The sequence below is a fragment of the Cherax quadricarinatus genome, chromosome 4 (genome assembly GCF_038502225.1).
Source record: "Cherax quadricarinatus isolate ZL_2023a chromosome 4, ASM3850222v1, whole genome shotgun sequence".
Lineage (NCBI taxonomy): Eukaryota > Metazoa > Arthropoda > Malacostraca > Decapoda > Parastacidae > Cherax > Cherax quadricarinatus.
In genome coordinates, this window is record NC_091295.1 from 66,043,973 (window position 1) to 66,064,728 (window position 20,756).

The 20,756-nt window shown below is 38.0% G+C and overlaps 1 protein-coding gene across 1 annotated transcript in view; it reads left to right on the plus strand.

The window, feature by feature from the left end:
- Positions 1-20,756, plus strand: part of LOC128684894 (serine-rich adhesin for platelets-like) — a 47,160-nt gene that overhangs the window by 18,597 nt on the left and 7,807 nt on the right. Inside the window, exons 9-14 of the mRNA XM_070097120.1 lie at positions 3,028-6,229; positions 6,658-7,190; positions 9,431-9,634; positions 9,985-10,220; positions 16,380-16,574; positions 18,316-18,622. Of these exons, the coding sequence (XP_069953221.1) occupies positions 3,028-6,229; positions 6,658-7,190; positions 9,431-9,634; positions 9,985-10,220; positions 16,380-16,574; positions 18,316-18,622 (4,677 nt within the window). The remainder of the gene's footprint in view (positions 1-3,027; positions 6,230-6,657; positions 7,191-9,430; positions 9,635-9,984; positions 10,221-16,379; positions 16,575-18,315; positions 18,623-20,756) is intronic.

The following is a 20,756-nucleotide window of genomic DNA, read 5'->3' on the forward strand; positions in this document are numbered from 1 at the left end:
AATTGTTAATTTGGTCAATTTAACGCAAAGTTCAAAATATTCCAATTTCAAAATAGGATCCAGAATAAACAATGTAGGTATTCCTGGAACTAAACTAACATTTCCTCTGTTCATTAGTTATGTTTTGAGGCTTTACAAATAAATTCCATTTTGATTTTTTATTCACATAATGAATTTTTATTCACACCAAAAAATAGAAGATTTACTGTTATGCAATACTGTAATAATTTTATAAATATCATCACCATATTTGTGAATGTATATTAGACCCACCAGCTGACGTGTATTAGACGTGTGAGGTCGTTTGTTTACTCTTGAAACTGAGCTACTCTGAGCTCAGTTTCAAGCCATTTCCTGTGCTAAAACCAATCAAAATCATCTCTATTTCTGTAATATGTCTTCCATTCTATCAAATGAGACAAAGAAATTGCAAATACAATGATAAAAAACATACGAAAAAACACTGCGAAGTCGCTGTTTTAATCGAAAAATCATGATTTCAGGTTTTTTTCTCTCATTATACACAGTGTGCTGCAGGATTTGTTTTATGTGGTGCACACATACCACATAGATGTAATCTCTTATATCTAGGCCCAAATGTACCACTCACAGTTTATCAGAGTGAGCTGAGCTCATGACGTAGATCTACGGTTTGGACCCTGAACGTAAAGCCGTAGATCTACGGGACGGACCCTGAAAGGGTTAATAGTTGGTAGCTATTTAATAAATTAAAAAAAAAAGAAAGTTTAGCTTAAGCATCCCAGGTTTGCAGCTAATAAACCATACCACGGGCAGTTAATAATCTGTCAATGAAACTATATCATTTGCTCGATATGTGGGTCTACATATGAGCCCTTGTCTAGCATTTTGTGGCATTTATTAACTTGTGTAGTGACTTAATTTGTATCTAGAAATGTATTGTATGTGAAGTACTGTAATGAAAAATTATCCTTAGTCTGTCACTGTGTATTTGATAAGCTATTTTGTACAATTTAACAGTTTATGATTGTTAGGATTTAAGGGTGTGAAGAAGGTTTTAAGCATCCAGTAGGCATGTGTATGAATGTATGTGTATTAGATTGAAACAAGTGGTAACAGGGGTTTTTGGGAAGTGATGTGCTGTTTAAGTGTTAGTAAGGTAACACTTAAGAAGAGATTCATGGATATTAGTTAGCTATGCTTGAGTTCTGGAGCTGGAAAGTACAGTGCCTACACTTTGAAGGATAGGTAAGGATGTTGTGATATGGAGGATCATTTGAATTTGGATGTCTGTGCACTTCTAGAAAGAGAGCTAGATAATGAGTGATGGTGAGAGTGTTTCTATCTGTGGGGTACCATACCTTGATGGGAAATGGCTGATGTGTTAAAATTTGTTGCTAATGTTAATTCAGATATTTGACGTGTAATAGAGAAAAATAGACTCCGACATGTGTAAGATATTTTATTAAACAGCTGCTTATGTAAAGTCCTCACTGAAAAATGTACAGTCAGTAGAAAGGAATAATACTACTGTATTAACCCCTTGACTGTCGCAACCCCAAATCCTGAGGTGTCTCCTGGTGTCGAAAAATTTTTGAAAAAAAAAAAAAAATTTCTTATGAAATGTCAGAGAATCTTTTCCTGATGGTAATGACACCAAAAGAATGAAATTTGATGGAAAACTTATAGGAATTATGCTCTTGCGAAGTTAGCGACCTCAGCAATATTTACGAATCGGCAATTTCTCCCACTTTGAGCCCTATTTTCGGCTAATTCCATTGTTCCAGTCGACCAAACTCATAGCTATTTCTTTAGAACTCCATTTGTTCTATCGATTAAGTACAAGAAACTGTCCAATAACTATCTACCCAATAAATAACTACCCATAACGTGGTCAGAAATTTGCAGTTTGGCCAATTTCACATAAATTAAAAAATATGCCAATTTGAAAATAGGGTCCAGAATGAACAATGCAGACATTCCTGGCTCTAAAATAACATTTTCTTTATTCATCAGTCATGTCTCCAGGCCCCTCTTGTTTTCTATTTTGAATTTTTATTCAAACAAAAAATAGAAGACTTACTATTATGCGGACTACTGCAATACTGTAATAATTGTATAAATAACAACCCATTCATGACTGCATATTAGAATGGCTAGTTGGACATTTATTAGACAATGACATCATTTGTTTACTTTTGAACATATGCAAAAATCAAACATTTCCCCTACTTTGAGCTCCATTTCAAGGTTTTTTCATAGTAAAACCAATCAAAATCACCTCTATTTCTATAATATGTTTCCGATTCTATCAAATGAGACCAAGAAAATGAGAATACAACCATAAATACTATACGAAAATACACCACAAAGTCTGCATTTTAATTGAAAAACACGGTCGGAGTTTTTTTTTCTCATGCACTGCATGCTGCAGGATTTTTTTTATATGGTGCACACTGACCACACAGATACATTCTCTCACATGTGGGCCTACCAGCTTTCTCCTGATTGATTTGAAGCTGCTAGAATTTTTGAGTATATGTACTTCAAACATGGTGGCTCGTAATGTATATATACGACTGAAACAGTCAAAGGGTTAATTGAAATAGTTTTAAGGGAAAAAGGTGTGATTAGGATGTGTGAGGTGGTAAAATGTATATTGAGATGAGGAGAACGTGTACTGTGCAGTGATAAATAACTGACTGATAGAAGATACATGTAATATCATGGTTCTAAGTGCATTAGGAAGTGGTGAACCTCTTAATAAATGGTAAGGATTACAGATTGAATATTTTATGTAAAAAAATCTCATATATGTAATTATGTACATGACCATTGGTTATGTAGAGACATTGCTCACTTGACACTATATGGAAATATCAAGTAACAAGTAGATGCAGATATTAAAAAAATAATTTATTCAACATTTAGTTCATGTTCATACTTTTAAATTATTTTTTATTACATTTAAACTTATTTTTAAATGTAGTTGGTTATATTTTCATACATAAATTTCATTTTGTATTTTTATTTTGTAAAAACAAACAGGAACAATCGCTTATTGAAGAGGCAAAATGGAAATTGGCAGCATTGCAGTCAGAGGGTGGAATAGGCATGCGCAAACGTCAGCGTGCTGTTCTTCTGCAGTTGCGTGAACAGAGGACACATCTGAAACGATTGATCGAAACACAAAATATTGCAGCACAGCAAAGACGGCTAATGCTCCTACAGCACCATCACTTACTTGCAACGACCACTAATTTGGTATCGGCTTGTGGTAGAGGCCACCTAACTGCTTCCAGAGGTCATTCTCCTGGTTCAAGCTCTCCACGGCTTACCCCAAGAATGATGGATGTAGGGGCATCATCATCAAGTAATGACAAAGAGGAAATATCACTACATCTCTTATTAAAGGGGAGAGATACTGGATCAAGCAGTCCTTCAGATGGTGGGGGCTGGGAGAAACGAAGATCCCATTCTGAAGAGAGAAAGAGAAGTGTTTCTATCAGAATGCAGGACAAGCGACGTGCTGCTGAAGCCGAGGCCTTGCAGCAACAGTTGTTGCATGAAGAAAGGGAAATTTTGAGACTAAAAAACAAGTCTCCTTATGAAAGCCATGAAAAAGATTTGGGTAAATCTAAGAGAAAGGCAGACTATATAACCAAGAGAACACGAGACAAAAAGGATAAAAGTCCCACTGCAATTTCACCCTTGTCAGCTCTAGTACAAAATAGCAGAGCATTTGGAGAAAAAAATGTCCCAGATGAGAGCATTGATGCCTCAACTCTTGAAAGCCAGAGTTCAGTACCTGAAGGCAGGAATGAATCTGTATCTCAGAGTGACATGAATTCATCTATATCAGAGCATGAGGACTCTACTTACAGAAGCCACAAAGCGAGTACCTCAGTGCCTACAGAAATTACTGGCTCCAAAAAGTCATCTGAAGAAATATCCAGGGCAAAACATTTGAACACTGATCAGACTTCAGTGGCCAAACTGGTATCTAGTAATGGTAATAAAACAAGTTCAGTGATGCAGGAAGCCCACACAGACAGGGATAATAGAATAACTAGCATAAGTAGCTCCATAAAAAGTGTTCTCTCAGGTGAAAGTAATTTGTCAGAAAAACACAGTAGCATTAGAACATTAACAGGTGAAAATGCCTCAAAAGCTACTGAAAAATCACATTTGCTTGCATCGCATGTGAATGAAAAATTGTCAGATTCTCAGACGAATTTGAAATCTGCTTCCACGGGTTCGGAGATACCAACACACATTAGATCCGACTCTGTTGTTTCTGAGGAACTTGTTGGAGATCCAAAAACAAGAACAAGTTATGGCTCATCTAGGTCTGGCAGTGAGCATGCATCTGGAGCTGATACAAGATCTAACAGTGCAAAATCATCTGAGGCAAAATTATCCAGTCAGAAGATTAGTTCAACAAGAGCCTTGCCCCTTCCTCTTAGGGTACCATTATCACCACGTTCTCCCCACAGGCAGCATAGACGATATTCAAGTGAATCAGACGACTCCTTTACCTTATCACAAACAGAGACTGCTTCAGATATTTCTGATGGAGAGGGTAAACTTATAGCTCTTCGGGAACAGTTAGCTGCAAGAAGAGCTGAAGCAGATCGACTCAAAAAGGAGAAAAGAAGGTTACGAAGGGAACGTCTGGCATCCCAGGAACATTCACTCAGGCAACAAATATCTAATTATGATGCTTATATTCAGCAAGCTAGATTAGAGCTCGAGAAGGAATCCAAAGAACTTAAACAAGCATCTTCGGTAAGACCTGTGATCAAAAAGCCACAAGTTGCTGAAACCAAAAAGTCAAAACTCTCAGAATCAATTGTAACAAGTCCAGAAAAATCGGATGTGTCTGACCTGTCTCTGGTCTCTGAAGGTTCTAAATCTGATCACTCAGGTTCATCCAGATCTCATGAGATTAAAACAGACAAATCAGTCTCAGTCAAATCACAAGTGAGTGAATCAGTGCCAGAATCAGAACCACTACAGCATGCAAGTGCATGTAATGATGAATTAGAGATTGCTTCAATTCATATTGAAGTAAAGAACAGAGAAGAACCAAAGATCGAGGATCAACCTTCAAAAACACCCGAGGCATCATCTGTCTCCGAGGAATACAGCTTTGAAGATGAAACCATCTCAGAGCATTCTATTGAGGGCTTGTCTCCTAAGAAATCTTTGTCTCGAGATTCCAGTCTTGATACAGATCACACCCCATCACAAGCTTCAAGCACAGAGACAATTGTTCATAGCCCCAAAAAAGTTGACTCATCACAAAAAGATGGAGATGTTACAACCTTAACAGAAATATGTCCATCACTGCCACAGAGTCTGGTTAATGAAAATGATGTTAAATTAAATGAAAAAATTGAAATTCGTACAAAAGGAGAAAGAAAATTAGAAATTTTCATTCCTGCACCAGATGCTGAATCCCTTGACGTCGATGAATCAACAGAGCAGAATAAAGATACAAGTTTAGAAGATAGTATTGGGGAGGAAATTGATGATGCCATCTTTGAGGAAGTTTTAAGTGAAGAAGAGAGTCACAAGTCACTAGGAATAAAGAGCTCCTCCCATCATACCTTAGAAAAAAATAAAGCTATAGATGATACCAGTAAGTCGTTATCCCTTTCAGAAAAGAGGGACACTTGCACCAAGTCTGAATGCTCAGCTGCTGCAGGCAGCAGTGTGCCATATCTTCAACCAAAAGTCAAGTTCGTTGAGCATTTAGAAAAGGAAAAAAGCAAAAAGCTTGACTTGTTAGATAAACAGAGACTGGTAGATGACATTTCCAATAACTTGCTTGCATCTATGATGAAAGACACAGCTCAGTTGTTTACTGAGATAATAAAGGACAAAGAAAGCAGTAACAAAGTCCAGTCTGATAGTGAAAGATTAATGCCTTCATCAATTCTTCAGTCAGCTTCATCTCAGATTCACTTGAATGATGAAAAAGGCAGTTTGGCTGTGATCCCATTGCAGAGTCAAGTACTGGAAGAAAGGCTCATATCAGAGGAAAGTTCCAAATTATTGAAGGAAGATGATGACTGCAAGGAGATTTCAGAAGAGCTTTCTGAGGCTTCCATATCTAGCAAAGATGACAACAGCCAATCACAGGTCTTGGCACATCTGACAGAGCAACTACCTTCCCTACCCCAGCTGGTCCCTCAGCTGACTGATGACTTGAGTCCTGACAATCGGTCACCAACTCCTCCTACAGGTGAAATGCAACTTCTCTATCATTTAGAGATTTTCCTAAATTGTTTTGGAAATGTACCACAGTATTGTAATTAAGCTTTTTTATGCACTAAGCATTTGTTTCTTAAATGTTTTGGCCTTTTGGGTAGACAATACATGTATAAATTATGAAAAATGACTTCAGTTCTGGTTAAATTTAATTTTTTTAAATGTGAAGCATAGAGAGCTATTGATTAAATATTAGCAGATATATTCTTAATAGAGAAATGAGAATAATCAAATGACTATTTTGAGAGAGATAGTAAGCACAACGTGTGAATAATAAACTTGCAGCAGAAAGAATAGTTGGTTGAATGCTGAGGGAGTGATAGCAAATATATAATGGTTGATTATGGTTAGGAGGGCTAGCAAGAATTGAACTTGGGCATTAAAAGTTTTGTGTTTTTTCAGTATCACCTTTGAGAAGGTCTGAAGAGACAGAGAAGGAACATCAGGAGACAGTCTTACCCTCTACTTCTGCTGCTTCACTGGATGATACTGTTGTTCCTGGTGCTGCAGACAGAGATGCTACCATTGCTTCTGGTGCTGCAGAAAAAGATGTTACTGTTGCTTCTGGTGTTGCAGAAAAAGATGCTACCATTGCTTCTGGTGTTGCAGAAAAAGATGCTACCATTTCTCTTGGTACTACAGGAGTAGATGCTGCTTTCACTCTTGGTGCTGCCGAAACAGATGCCGCCATCGCTCGTAGTGCTGCAGGAACAGATGATGCCATCACTCGTAGTGCTGCAGGAACAGCTGATACCATCGTTCCAGATGCTCCTGGTGCTGTTGTTTCTCTTGGTGCTACTGTTTCTTTTGCTGTTCCTGGAATGGATGCTTTTGGTGCTGCTGTTTCTTCACTAGTGACGAAGGAAGACAGTGAGGAGCAAGCTGTGTCCCCGAGCCATGACATCACCAAGGCTGATGACTATAGTCTTGACACGGTGAGTGTTGTTGTTCTACTGCATACAGCTTTAGATAGCTGAAAATTTTACCTCATAGTTTATATGAGGTACAGTATTTTATTTACTTGCTTGTTGTTTTGTGTTGTATTCCATTAATGCGCTTTATACATGCACACTAAATTAAGTTACTGTGATAGTCACAAATTATTCAAATAAAGATATGGAGGGTCAGGTTACACTTACTTAAATTAAAAAAAAAAAAAGAAAAGAATTCTTTGAGTTCTCCAAGAAGGAGTAATCTGCAACATATATCAGGCCCATCTTGGAGTAGGCAGCACCAGTATGGAACTCATACTTGCAAAAGCATGTCAAAAATCTTCAGCAGGTGCAGAAGTATGCTATAAAGCTTACTCTAGAGCTAAGGAGAGGATAACAGTATTGAATTGAATGACATTGGAACACAAGAATCAGGAGACACATAACACCATACAAAAGACTCAGAGGAATTGTGGACAGGGACAGGTTTGAGAGGCAAGAAACAGGCACTTGGAGACTTTGCTGGAAACTAAAAAAAGACAGATGGGCCACAGTCTCACTGGTCAGGAAGTGGAATGATCTTGATGAAGAATTGGAGGAGGCAGGCTCCATATATAGTTTTAAGAGTAGGTATGACAGGGCCCATGTGGCTAGGAGGGAGTGAATGTGGCCAACAGCAAGTTCAGAGGCAGGGCCAGGAGCTAGGACTTGACCCCTGCAACCACAAATAGGTAAATGCATGCACACACAAAATGCATACATGTTCAAAACACACACTGAATATACATACATTTATGTGAACTTGGTAGTGTATTTCCTTGTTATGCTTCTAGATTTTCTGTAATGTAATTTTATATAGCTTGTGTCTGAATGTACTTTGTGGTCTGCCTTCATTATGTAGTGTCAAATACACTGCTCCAGAAAGTACAGTATTCAGTTGTCACTGAACAAGTATTTTTTGTCATATTCTTTTGCCACAGTCCCATGACTTCATTATATACTTATTGCCCCTTGTTCATACAATGAAGCCATTAGCAATGCTACAAGCTGTTTCTAACTAGTTGTTTACTATGTGCCTGAACTAGTTATTGATAACCAGGATCCTGTCAGCCATGGTTACATAGTCCTTTACAGGTTCTTAGTTCCTATTTGCTTTCTGCAGAGAACTCTTTGTGCCAGTGGGGATGAGGAAAATGGGATAGTGGGACCCACTGAGGTATAAAAGTTTTTTTTACTGTGCATATATTAAAAGTACAAGAGAGCAGCATTATTCATGAAACTACAGGTCTGGCTTATGGTGTTATGAGTCTGGATATTAACTTGAGGTGTGAAAAAAGCTCTTAACACTCACAAATGATGCACCACAGGCATCATTTTGAGGCACTGCATTCAAAATTATCTCTATTCCTGTAATTCTGCACCAGTAATGCTCGTGTAACCAGCACAGGTATATGGCAAGCAGATCAGTCAGATGACTGACTAGATGGGGCTAAGTAATCCACTGGTTCGAGTAGGAGAGGGACTTACAGCATTGTTCATGGCTGTGTTGTCTGACCTAAGGTCAGTGCATGTTCTGCTGTTATCAAGGGACCCCATTTGCTATTAAAAAAAGAGAGAGAGAGAGATTGGTATTATTGTATTAAAAGTAATTGTGCATTATAGTCATTGTAGACTAATAGTAATTAAGTTTTAAGCAGTTTTGTGTTTGAAGTATACTATAGAACTGTACTGTATTTATTTATGTAATGCCATGCCAGTAAGTGCTATGCTTGTGGAGGTATTCTCAAGCAGAGTTGCAGTATTAGTTATAATATAATGCTTCTTCCTCTAATGCATCAAAGGAAATGGAAGGAGAAAATTTTGCAATTGACCCGGTGAGAATATTTTCTTTATTTTTCCAGCTTATGATCCATAATTATTGACATATTAGCACAACTGAATCAAATGTTTTTTTTTTTTATGTTCATGAAATGGCCAAAATTATCATTAAATTGCATTTATGAATTTGACAAAATCAACTGTGATTTCTTTTAACTCGGAAGAACAATAAACTTCATTATTTGAAAGATAATTTTTAAAAGATTATAAAAATATTAAGAAGTAGCCTTTATAATTTAAAAAGAGAATTCTTAAATTTTATATAATAACTGTAGGATGAAGGAAGGAGATGAAGTTTTTTGTCTGTTAATTTTCTTGGGTCGTGTTCCTTCTTGTCATTAAAATATACAATTATTTTGTCACAGAGAACACTAACAAACAAGCTGCTGAACCTGGCTTCGACTGACCTGGACTTGGACACTAAACTGGAACAACTGGAAGCCAATAATATGGAGTTTTCTGTAAAGGGGATTGAGGGAGATTGGTTTGATGATAGCTTTTGGACATCTGCAGACAACAGGAAGAAGCAGCAGCAACTGAAAGCTGAGGAAGAGAGAATTGCTGCTGAGGTTAGATAGTTATGATACATGTAACAGATGATATTGTGTGGTATATTTGCTATTCTTGGTAGCTCATGGAAACTCAGATGAAATACAGTTATATTAAAGATTAAAAGGTTCCCGTGATGTAACTGTCAGTGGAAACAAGGTTTTAATGGATATGGACAGAGAAGCAGAAAGTAATAGTTCACTTAACAGTTACTCTTACGGATAATTTTAATTTAGTTTGTTATTTTAGGAGTTTTAACAAAAGTTACTAAATAAGATTCTTTATGGGTCAACATTGGGCAGTGTACAGTAATATATAATATTGTACAGTGGGTAATGGACAACAGCTAATGCAAGCATCAATTTCCCAGATTGCAAGGTTGGAGGAACTACAGCAGCTTCAGGAGCAATATCCAGGCTTGGTGATCCGTGAAGTACCTAATAAGCCTCCCCCACCATACACCCCACCGTCGTCATCTTCTTCATCGTCATCGTCATCATCTTCGTCAGTTTCTTCCTCTCCAGCCAGACCTCCTGCTTATAGTAGCCCATCAAGTGACCGTGTTGCTTCCAGCTTACAGCCTCTTAGCCCTACACATACCACTGGGTATTGTCTTAGTGCCTTCTTTGTTCAGTGTTTTACTATATTCTCTCACTATCGTGTTTTCATATATGTTTTCCTTCTTTATATTGCATACTGCATGACTATATCCTTAATGTGTATTTTTCTCCTTCTGTACTTTGGCTTTCTATATTTTATATACTCAGTCAACTTGCATTACTTTTATTTTTTACACATTTTTTACATAATTAACTGTTTGCATGGCTGATAAGTCTTACTCTTTGAAGATGCAAAAATAGTTTAATACTTTAAGACTACCCGTGACACCCAGCTTTTGATGTGTAAAACAGCAGTAAATATTACTTAAACAAGTTTGTACACTTGTAGCTAGTGAGTAACTCTGTGGTATAGGTAGCCCTTGCTCCTTCATGATATCAAACCTTGTATAGGAGTGTGGGACCCAGGCTTTACACCTTGCAGTGAGGTGCAACCTGAATGCAGTGAAGATGACATTTTTGAGAGCAATGTGTTGTATGAATATTTTAGAAAGAATCTGGAGCATTGGAATTACGTGACTATGTGGGATTATGATACGCATTATTCAAAGGGCAGCACAGGGGTTGTTGAGGTGGTTTGACCATTTTGATAGGATAGAGCAGAATAGGATGACCAAGGGGGTGTATAAATCTGGAAATGTTTGAGGGTGGGTGTGAAGATTTCAACTTTATAAATAATCCACACTTACGATAGGAAACTTAAGACAGTGTTTCAGTCTCTCTGAGACCAATATCAGGTCACAGTTTTCAATGGTAGTTGCTTGAGCATTCATCAGGCATGTGTGAGTATGTAAATCGTGGTTTTAGGGATTTTGCTTGTTTTTGGAGTGTGAGAAGATAACATTTATGATGGAATTCAAGGAAAACTGGTTAGCTGGAGACTTGTGTCCAAGAGGTGGGAAGTTTAGTGCCAGCACCATGAGGAAATAGTAGGGATGTTAAAGTACGAAGGGTCAATTGAATTGTGATGTTTGTGCACCTCTGTCAAGACGGCTATTAAATTAATGATGGTTAATGTTTTCTTCCTTGGGATCACCCTACCAATGAAAAGCAGGGGTGTCACTAGCACGTTAAGAGACCATACAATAAGTGTCAGGGGCCCGAGACTGTTCAACTGCCTCCCAGCATACATAAGGGGGATTACCAATAGACCCCTGGCAGTCTTCAAGCTGGCACTGGACAAGCACCTAAAGTCGGTACCTGACCAGCCGGGCTGTGGCTCGTACGTTGGTTTGCATGCAGCCAGCAGTAACAGCCTGGTTGATCAGGCTCTGATCCACCAGGAGGCCTGGTCACAGACCGGGCCACGGGGGCGTTGACCCCCGGAACTCTCTCAAGGTAAACTCCAGGTACCATTTTGAGAGATGGTCAGTATGGTAAAATAATCTAAAATAATAATAACAGAGGTGCAGGGTATAGAATTGCTTGTCTGGCATAGAATGCTTAGAAAAGACTACACTGAGTCTTCTTTGTCTGATGGGTCAAAAAAAATGAAAGGTGCTCAGAGGTAGGAGTTTGAACATCCAGCAAGATTTTTTTTTTCTTAACAAGTCGGCCGTCTCCCACCGAGGCAGGGTGACCCAAAAAGAAAGGAAATCCCCAAAAAGAAAATACTATTATCATCATTCAACACTTTCACCTCACTCTCACATAATCACTGTTTTTGCAGAGGTGCTCAGAATACAACAGTTTAGAAGCATACATGTATAAAGATACACAACATATCCCTCCAAACTGCCAATATCCCAAACCCCTCCTTTAAAGTGCAGGCATTGTACTTCCCATTTCCAGGATTCAAGTCCAGCTATATAAAAAAAACCGGTTTCCCTGAATCCCTTCGCTAAATATTACCCTGCTCACACTCTAACAGCTCGTCAGGTCCCAAATACCATTTGTCTCCATTCACTCCTATCTAACACGCTCACACGCGCTTGCTGGAAGTCCAAGCCCCTCGCCCACAAAACCTCCCTTACCCCCTCCGTCCAGCCACCCCTATCCCGCCTTCCTTCCCCTACAGATTTATATGCTCTCCATGTCATTCTACTTTGATCCATTCTCTCTAAATGACCAAACCACTTCAACAACCCCTCTTCAGCCCTCTGACTAATATTTTTATTAACTCCACACCTTCTCCTAATTTCCACACTCCGAATTTTCTGCATAATATTTACACCACACATTGCCCTTAGACAGGACATCTCCACTGCCTCCAACCACTTCCTCGCTGCTGCATTCACAACCCAAGCTTCACACCCATATAAAAGTGTTGGTACTACTGTACTTTCATACATTCCCTTCTTTGCCTCCAAAGATAATGTTTTTTGTCTCCACATATACCTCAATGCACCACTCACCTTTTTTCCCTCATCATTTCTATGATTAACCTCATCCTTCATAAATCCATCCGCCGACACGTCAACTCCCAAGTATCTGAAAACATTCACTTCTTCCATACTCCTCCTCCCCAATTTGATATCCAATTTTTCTTTATCTAAATCATTTGATATCCTCATCACCTTACTCTTTTCTATGTTCACTTTCAACTTTCTACCTTTACACACACTCCCAAACTCGTCCACTAACCTTTGCAATTTTTCTTTAGAATCTCCCATAAGCACAGTATCATCAGCAAAAAGCAACTGTGTCAATTCCCATTTTGTATTTGATTCCCCATAATTTAATCCCACCCCTCTTCCGAACACCCTAGCATCTATAAATATATTAACCCCTTGACTGTCGCAACCCCCAATCCTGAAGTGTCTCCTGGTGTCGCAAAATTTAAAAAAAAAAAATTATTTTTTTCTTATGAAATGATAGAGAATCTTTTCCCAGTTGTAATGACACCAAAAACACAAAATTTGATGGAAAACTGACGGAATTACGTTCTCGCGAAGTTAGCAACCTCGGCGATATTTACAAATCGGCAATTTCGCCCACTTTGAGCCCTATTTTCTGCTAATTCTATTGTTCCAGTTGACCAAATTCATAGCTATTTCTTTAGAACTACATTTTTTCTATCGATTGAGTACAAGAAACTGCCCATTTACTGATTTCAACTACCCAATAACGTGGTCAGAAATTTGCAATTTGGCTAATTTCATAAAAATTAAAAAAATACGACAATTTCAAAATAAGGTCCAGAATGAACAATGCATACATTTCTGGCTCTAAAATAACATTTTCTTTGTTCATCAGTCATGTCTCCAAGCCCCTCTGATATTACTCTTGCTTTCTATTTTGAATTTTTATTCAAACAAAAAATAGAAGATCTACTGTTATACAGATTACTGCAATACTGTAATAATTGTATAAATAACATTAACCCATTCATGACTGCATATTAGAATGGCTAGTTGGACATTTATTGGACAATGACATCATTTGTGTACTCTTGAACATCGACAAAAATCAAACATTTTCCCTACTTTGAGCTCCATTTCCAGGTTCTTTTTATAGTAAAATCAATCAAAATCACCTCTATTTCTATAATATGTTTTCCATTCTATCAATGAGACCAAGAAAACGAGAATACAACCATATATACTATATGAAAATAGACTGCAAAGTCGGCATTTTAATTAAAAAAAACAGTTGGAGTTTTTTTTTCTCATTATGCACTGCATGCTCCAGGATTTTTTTTATATGGTGCACACTTACCACACAGACCCATTCTCTCACATGTGGGCCTCCCAGCTTTCTCCTGCTTGATTTGAAGCCGCTAGAATTTATGAGTATATATACGTCAAACACGGTACCTCGTAAGACGTACATGTATATATACGACCTCAACAGTCAAAGGGTTAAACAACTATGGTGACATTACACATCCCTGTCTAAGACCTACTTTTACTGGGAAGTAGTCTCCCTCTCTTCTACACACCCTAACCTGAGCCTCACTATCCTCATAAAAACTCTTTACAGCATTTAGTAACTTACCACCTATTCCATATACTTGCAACATCTGCCACATTGCTCCTCTATCCACTCTGTCATATGCCTTTTCTAAATCCATAAATGCAATGAAAACTTCCCTACCTTTATCTAGATACTGTTCACATATATGCTTCAATGTAAACGCCTGATCTACACATCCCCTTCCCACTCTAAAACCTCCTTGCTCATCCGCAATCCTACATTGTGTCTTACATCTAATTCTTTCAGTTACAACCCTACCATACACTTTTCCTTATATACTCAGTAAACTTGTTCCTCTATAATTTTTACAATCTCTTATCCCCCTTCCCTTTATATAAAGGGACTATACATGCTCTCCGCCAATCATACATTTATTAAACAAAAATACCAACCGCTCCAACACTATATCCCCCCCTGCTTTTAACATTTCTGTCATGATCCTGTCAGTTCCAGCTGCTTTACCCCCTTTCATTCTACGTAATGCCTCACACACCTCCCTCACACTCACATCCTGTTGTTCTTCACTCCTAAAAGATGGTATACCTCCCTGTCCAGTGCATGAAATTACCGCCTCCCTTTCTTTGTCGACATTTAAAAGTTCCTCAAAATATTCTCACTATTACCTGGAGTTTACCTCCATCTCCCCATCTACTAACTCCCCTACTCTGTTTTTAACTGACAAATCCATTTGTTCCCTAGGCTTTCTTAACTTGTTTAACTCACTCCAAAATTTTTTCTTATTTTCATTAAAATTTCTTGACAGTGCCTCTCCCACTCTATCATCTGCTCTCCCTTTGCACTCTCTCACCACTCTCTTCACCTTTCTTTTACTCTCCATATACTCTACTCTTCTTATAACACTTCTGGTTTGTAAAAACCTCTCATAAGCTAACTTTTTCTCTTTTATCACAACCTTTACTTCATCATTCCACCAATCACTCCTCTTTCCTCCTGCACCCACCCTCCTATAACCACAAACTTCTGCCCCACATTCTAATACTGCATTTTTAAAACTATTCCAACCTTCTTCAACCCCCTACTGCTCATACTTGCACCAGTCCACCTTTCTGCCAATAGTCGCTTATATCTCACCCGAACTTCCTCCTCCCTTAGTTTATACACTCTCACTTCCCTCTTACTTGTTATTGCCATTTTCCTCTTGTCCCATCTACCTCTTACTCTAACTGTACCTACAGCTAAATAATGATCCGATATGTCAGTTGCCCCTCTATAAACATGTACATCCTGGAGCCTACCCATCAGCCTTTTATCCACCAATATATAATCTAACAAACTACCTTCATTACGCGCAATATCATACCCTGTATATTTATTTATCCTCTTCTTTATAAAATATGTATTACTTATTACTTAACCTCTTTCTACACATAGCTCAATTAAAGGCTCCCCATTTTCATTTACCCCTGGCACCTCAAATTTACCTACTACTCCCTCCACAACAAAAAGTAACTGTGTCAATTCCCATTTTGTATTTGATTCCCCATAATTTCATCCCACCCCTCTCCCAAACACCCTAGCATTTACTTCTTTTACAACCCCATCTATAAATATATTAAACAGCCATGGTGACATTACACATCCCTGTCTAAGGCCTACTTTTACAGGGAAGTAATCTCCCTCTCTTCCACACACCCTAACCTGAGCCTCACTATCCTCATAAAAACTCTTTACAGCATTTAATAACTTACCACCTATTCCATATACTTGCAAGATATGTGAGCATATTAGACTCATTCTTTTGGATCAAGGCGATTGGAATAACTGAAGTTTAATACGGTAGAATGTAAGCAAAGTGTTATATGAAAAGATTCAGGGGAACTGTCTATGAACTTGTATTTTAGAGGACTGGATATATAGTGCCTGCAGTTTGAAAGTCTACATAGATATTGAGGTGTAGGATCAGTGTTGACCCAGTATACATACATATTAAAATAATGAAAAATGAAAATATTTTTTAGAAATTTTATGATAAATACTATACATAAGTTTTTTTTTTATTCTAATTGTCAGACGTTTACACACATGGTAATTTTTTCTTCCATATGTATTCCTTCAAAGGAGGTTCCTTGATATTAGTGAGGGGCTTTTTATCTAAGGAATTGGACTTCTCCCTTCCTTGGATCAGAGCTGAAGGCTCTCCATACCCCAAGCACTGTATAACCACTATGGGTTTATATATTCCTCCATATATGATGCATGAATATCTTTTCAGCACTCCCCATCGTTTGAGCAAAGCAGATCAACGAAAGTTGTCAACAGTGGTCTTCCACTCTGTACCAAGTAAACAAGAAGAAGTGATGTCCATAATCAGTGAGTGTCTCACTTGTCTTTGTGAAGCTTGGGAACGTGGCCTCAATCCTACTGATGTGGAGCCGCCTCTGGTAATTACGTCATCGGTCTCTGGCAGGTAAGGAATGCTGCTACATCAAATGTACAATGATATGCATCATTTCACATGTAATAAATTTTAATGTAGTGTCATTTTGTATTTAAAACTATGATTCATTTAGTCATATGGATGTTGCTAGAGAATTAATAATGTATTGAAAGATAATATATTTAGTCAATATATTTAGTTGTCAGGATTTTTTAAAAGCTCTCAAGTAATTATATTTTCTTGTGAATTTTAATAATTTTGTGCCCATGTGCATCGTGGATGCATATGTGCACTCACTGAGTTGAGTTTTCGGTGATAGAGACTTTGCTCCTGGCCTCTTCTCCTAGCCTACTTTAATTGGCATAACTGATTCCTACCCTCTCTGGCCATATATCTACTGTTAAGGCTGTATATTGAGGTTGCTCTACCACTGCCTCATCCAAGGCATTCCACTTTTCAGCCACCCTGAGACTAAAGAAATACTTCCTTACATTCCAGTGTTCATCTGTGTCTTCAGCTTCCAGCTGTGTACCCCCTTGATCTTGGTCCTTTTAATTAAAACAGTCTGTCCTAATTTGCCCTATCAATTCTTAAGATTTTTGTATGTTATAATCATATTACCCCTTGTCCCCTTATCTAGGGTCATCAGGTTTAGTTCCTTCGCACACTCCTCATGATTTAACTTGGCTTTTACAGTAATGTCAAACATTGTGAAGTTTTATTTTTTTTTTAACGTGTCGTCCCTCTCCCACTGAGGCAGGATGTCCCAAAAAAGAAACACTTTCACCATCATTCACACATAATCACTGTCTTTGCAGAGGCACTCAGATACAACAGTTTAGATGTCACACTAAACAGCCAATACATTATTTATGCTTTAACATTATGAAGCATCTTTAATTAATTATATGGAATGACCAGTCATTAGTGACCTGAAAAAATATAGTAATGTGAATGTGAAGTAAAATTGCCTGGGAGGTGAAAGGATTGCTGAAAGCCAAGAAAAATTATTGTTACTTAGTATATTTGAAGGTTCAGCTCTAGCATTTTGTGCCATGAAAGTTATGTCTTTTCATTATACAGTATTCAAGGCTTCAGCTGAGAGGTACTTTGCATGGCATCCACTTGCCTGAGAGTTAGACCCTAGGATTGTGAAGTGGGTGTAAGCCACACTGCAAAGCAAAATTTTCTTAATTTTGCATTGATTAGAATTATTCACTCTATATCCTGAGTCCAACGTTGGCATGTTCTGAAACAGCAGTGTATTGCATTTTCATTCATTGATAATTTTAAAATTCCATTTTATCTCTTCACTAGAACAGCATTTTCTTTTATCTTTTAGTTTTCATTATATTGTGCTGATATATTACTTTTTTCATTTATTAATTTCTTCTTCTTATCTTATAGCTGTTGTGTATAATTCTTCCACAGTTGTTTTTAGAAATTAGGCTGCTGCAAAGGCATCAATAATATTAAAAAAAGTGTTGGTTACTTTGTATATACGTATTAAGAAATGACCATATACCTGTAGTTTTAGACATTTTCCTTTTTATAATGGAAACCTAAGGTAAATTATTTTTGATGAATTGAACAAAGAGATTCAACAACGAAATTCTACATGAGGCTGTGCTTTTCCAGTGGAATTTTTATTTCAAGTAGACTGAAGAGACCTTTTCTAAGTACAGCATTTTTTTCCTTGAAAGCTTGTAGGAATGTTTCATTGATATTGTCCAATTAAACAACTGCTTGCATGACCTTTTTCTTATTACAGCTCAGAGGAAGAAAATTTTGAAGAGGACGAAGTCAGTGGAAGAACTTTCCGCTTGCTGTTGTTTTCACTGACCCGGGAACTAGTCTCCAAAGCCTATCAAGTGGAGCATGCTCCTGTGCCACCACCGTGGGTGAAGCAAGCCTTTCCACCTACTCGAATGTTGTATGTAGTAAGGACAAAGTCAAGAAAGGCTCTGTATTCTCATGTTCAGGAGCGGGTTAAAGTTCTGTTTGGATGGAAGCCATCGCCTGAGAAGGAGACACTCTTAGTTCGTTGGGCACGGAAACACAGAGATCTTGTGGATCAGGTAAAATTCTTATGCCAGTGTGTCATAAATATTAACCCTTTGAGGGTCCGTCCCGTAGATCTACGGCTTTACGTTCAGGGTCCAAACCGTAGATCTACGTCACGAGCTCAGCTCACTCTGATAAACTGTGAGTGGTACATTTGGGCCTTGATATGAGAGAATACATCTATGTGGTATGTGTGCACCACATAAAACAGATCCTGCAGCACGCTGTGTATAATGAGAGAAAAAAACTGAAATCATGATTTTTCGATTAAAACAGCGACTTTGCAGTGTTTTTTCGTATGTTTTTTATAGTTCTATTTGCGATTTCTTAGTCTCATTTGATAGAATGGAAGACATATTACAGAAATAGAGATGATTTTGATTGGTTTTAGCACTGGAAATGGCTTGAAACTGAGCTCAAAGTAGCAGAAATGTTAAATTTTTGCCAATATTCAAGAGTAAACAAACGACCTCACACGTCTAATACACACGAGCTGGTGGGTCTAATATGCATTCACAAATATGGTGATGATATTTATACAATTATTACAGTATTGCATAACAGTAAATCTTCTATTTTTTGGTGTGAATAAAAATTCAATATGTGAATAAAAAATCAAAATGGAATTTATTTGTAAAGCCTCAAAACGTAACTAATGAACAGAGGAAATGTTAGTTTAGTTCCAGGAATACCTACATTGTTTATTCTGGACCCTATTTTGAAATTGGAATATTTTGAACTTTGTGTTAAATTGGCCAAATTAACAATTTCCGATCTCTCTAATTTGTAGTTGAAACAGTTGACTTGGCGATTTCTTGTGCTCAGTCGATAGAATAGAAGTAATACTAGTGAAATAGCTAAGAATTTGGTTGACTGGAATAATGTAATTGGCCTAAAATGGGAGTCAAAGTCGGCAAAATCGCTGATTCGTAAATATCGCTGACACATCAAAATTCGCGAGAGCATAATTTTGTCAATTTTCTATCAAATTTCGTACTTTTTGTTTTATTACCTTCACAAAAAGATTCTCTACCATTTCATAAGAAAAAATAACAATTTTTTTTAAACTTCTTGGCTGGAATATTGCTGCACACTAACAGCACCTTTCAAGGCAGGTGAAATTGCCGACCTAGAAAATGTACAGAGAACTTTCATGGCGCGCATAACGGAGATAAAACGCCTCAATTACTGGGAGCGCTTGAGGTTCCTAAACCTGTATTCCCTGGAACGCAGGAGGGAGAGATACATGATTATATACACCTGGAAAATCCTAGAGGGACTAGTACCGAACTTGAACACGAAAATCACTCACTACGAAAGCAAAAGACTTGGCAGACGATGCACCATCCCCCCAATGAAAAGCAGGGGTGTCACTAGCACGTTAAGAGACCATACAATAAGTGTCAGGGGCCCGAGACTGTTCAACTGCCTCCCAGCATACATAAGGGGGATTACCAACAGACCCCTGGCAGTCTTCAAGCTGGCACTGGACAAGCACCTAAAGTCAGTTCCTGATCAGCCGGGCTGTGGCTCGTACGTTGGTTTGCGTGCAGCCAGCAGCAACAGCCTGGTTGATCAGGCTCTGATCCACCAGGAGGCCTGGTCACAGACCGGGCCGTGGGGGCGTTGACCCCCGGAACTCTCTCCAGGTAAACTCCAGGTAAACACTGGGGCACCACTTCAGATTTGGGCCTTGGACCCTGAAGGGGTTAATTTAAGCAGATGGTGGATTTTGCATCTGGTTATGTCACAGTATAGAAATGCTGAATTCATTAACCCTCAATATGTCCGTCACATGCTAGTATATCATAGTGATCAACATCATTGACATTAATTTACATAATTTATGACATCCTTAACCCCTTCAGGGTCCAAGGCCAAAATCTGAAGTGGTGCTCCAGTGTCCAAGAAATTTTGAAAAAAAAAAAAATTATTTTTTCTTACAGAATTAAAGAGCATATTTTTGTGAAGGTGATAAGACAAAAAAAAAAAATTCCTGATCAGTACTTACCGAGCTACAGTGCCGAGAAGTTTGTCCAAAATGACCTGGTGGCAGCAACATCGACGATTTCCACATACGCGCATTACTTTATTTAGCAGTTTTTGTAGTTTTTTCTTTTCTTTTCCAATTTTTTTCTTTTCCTACTA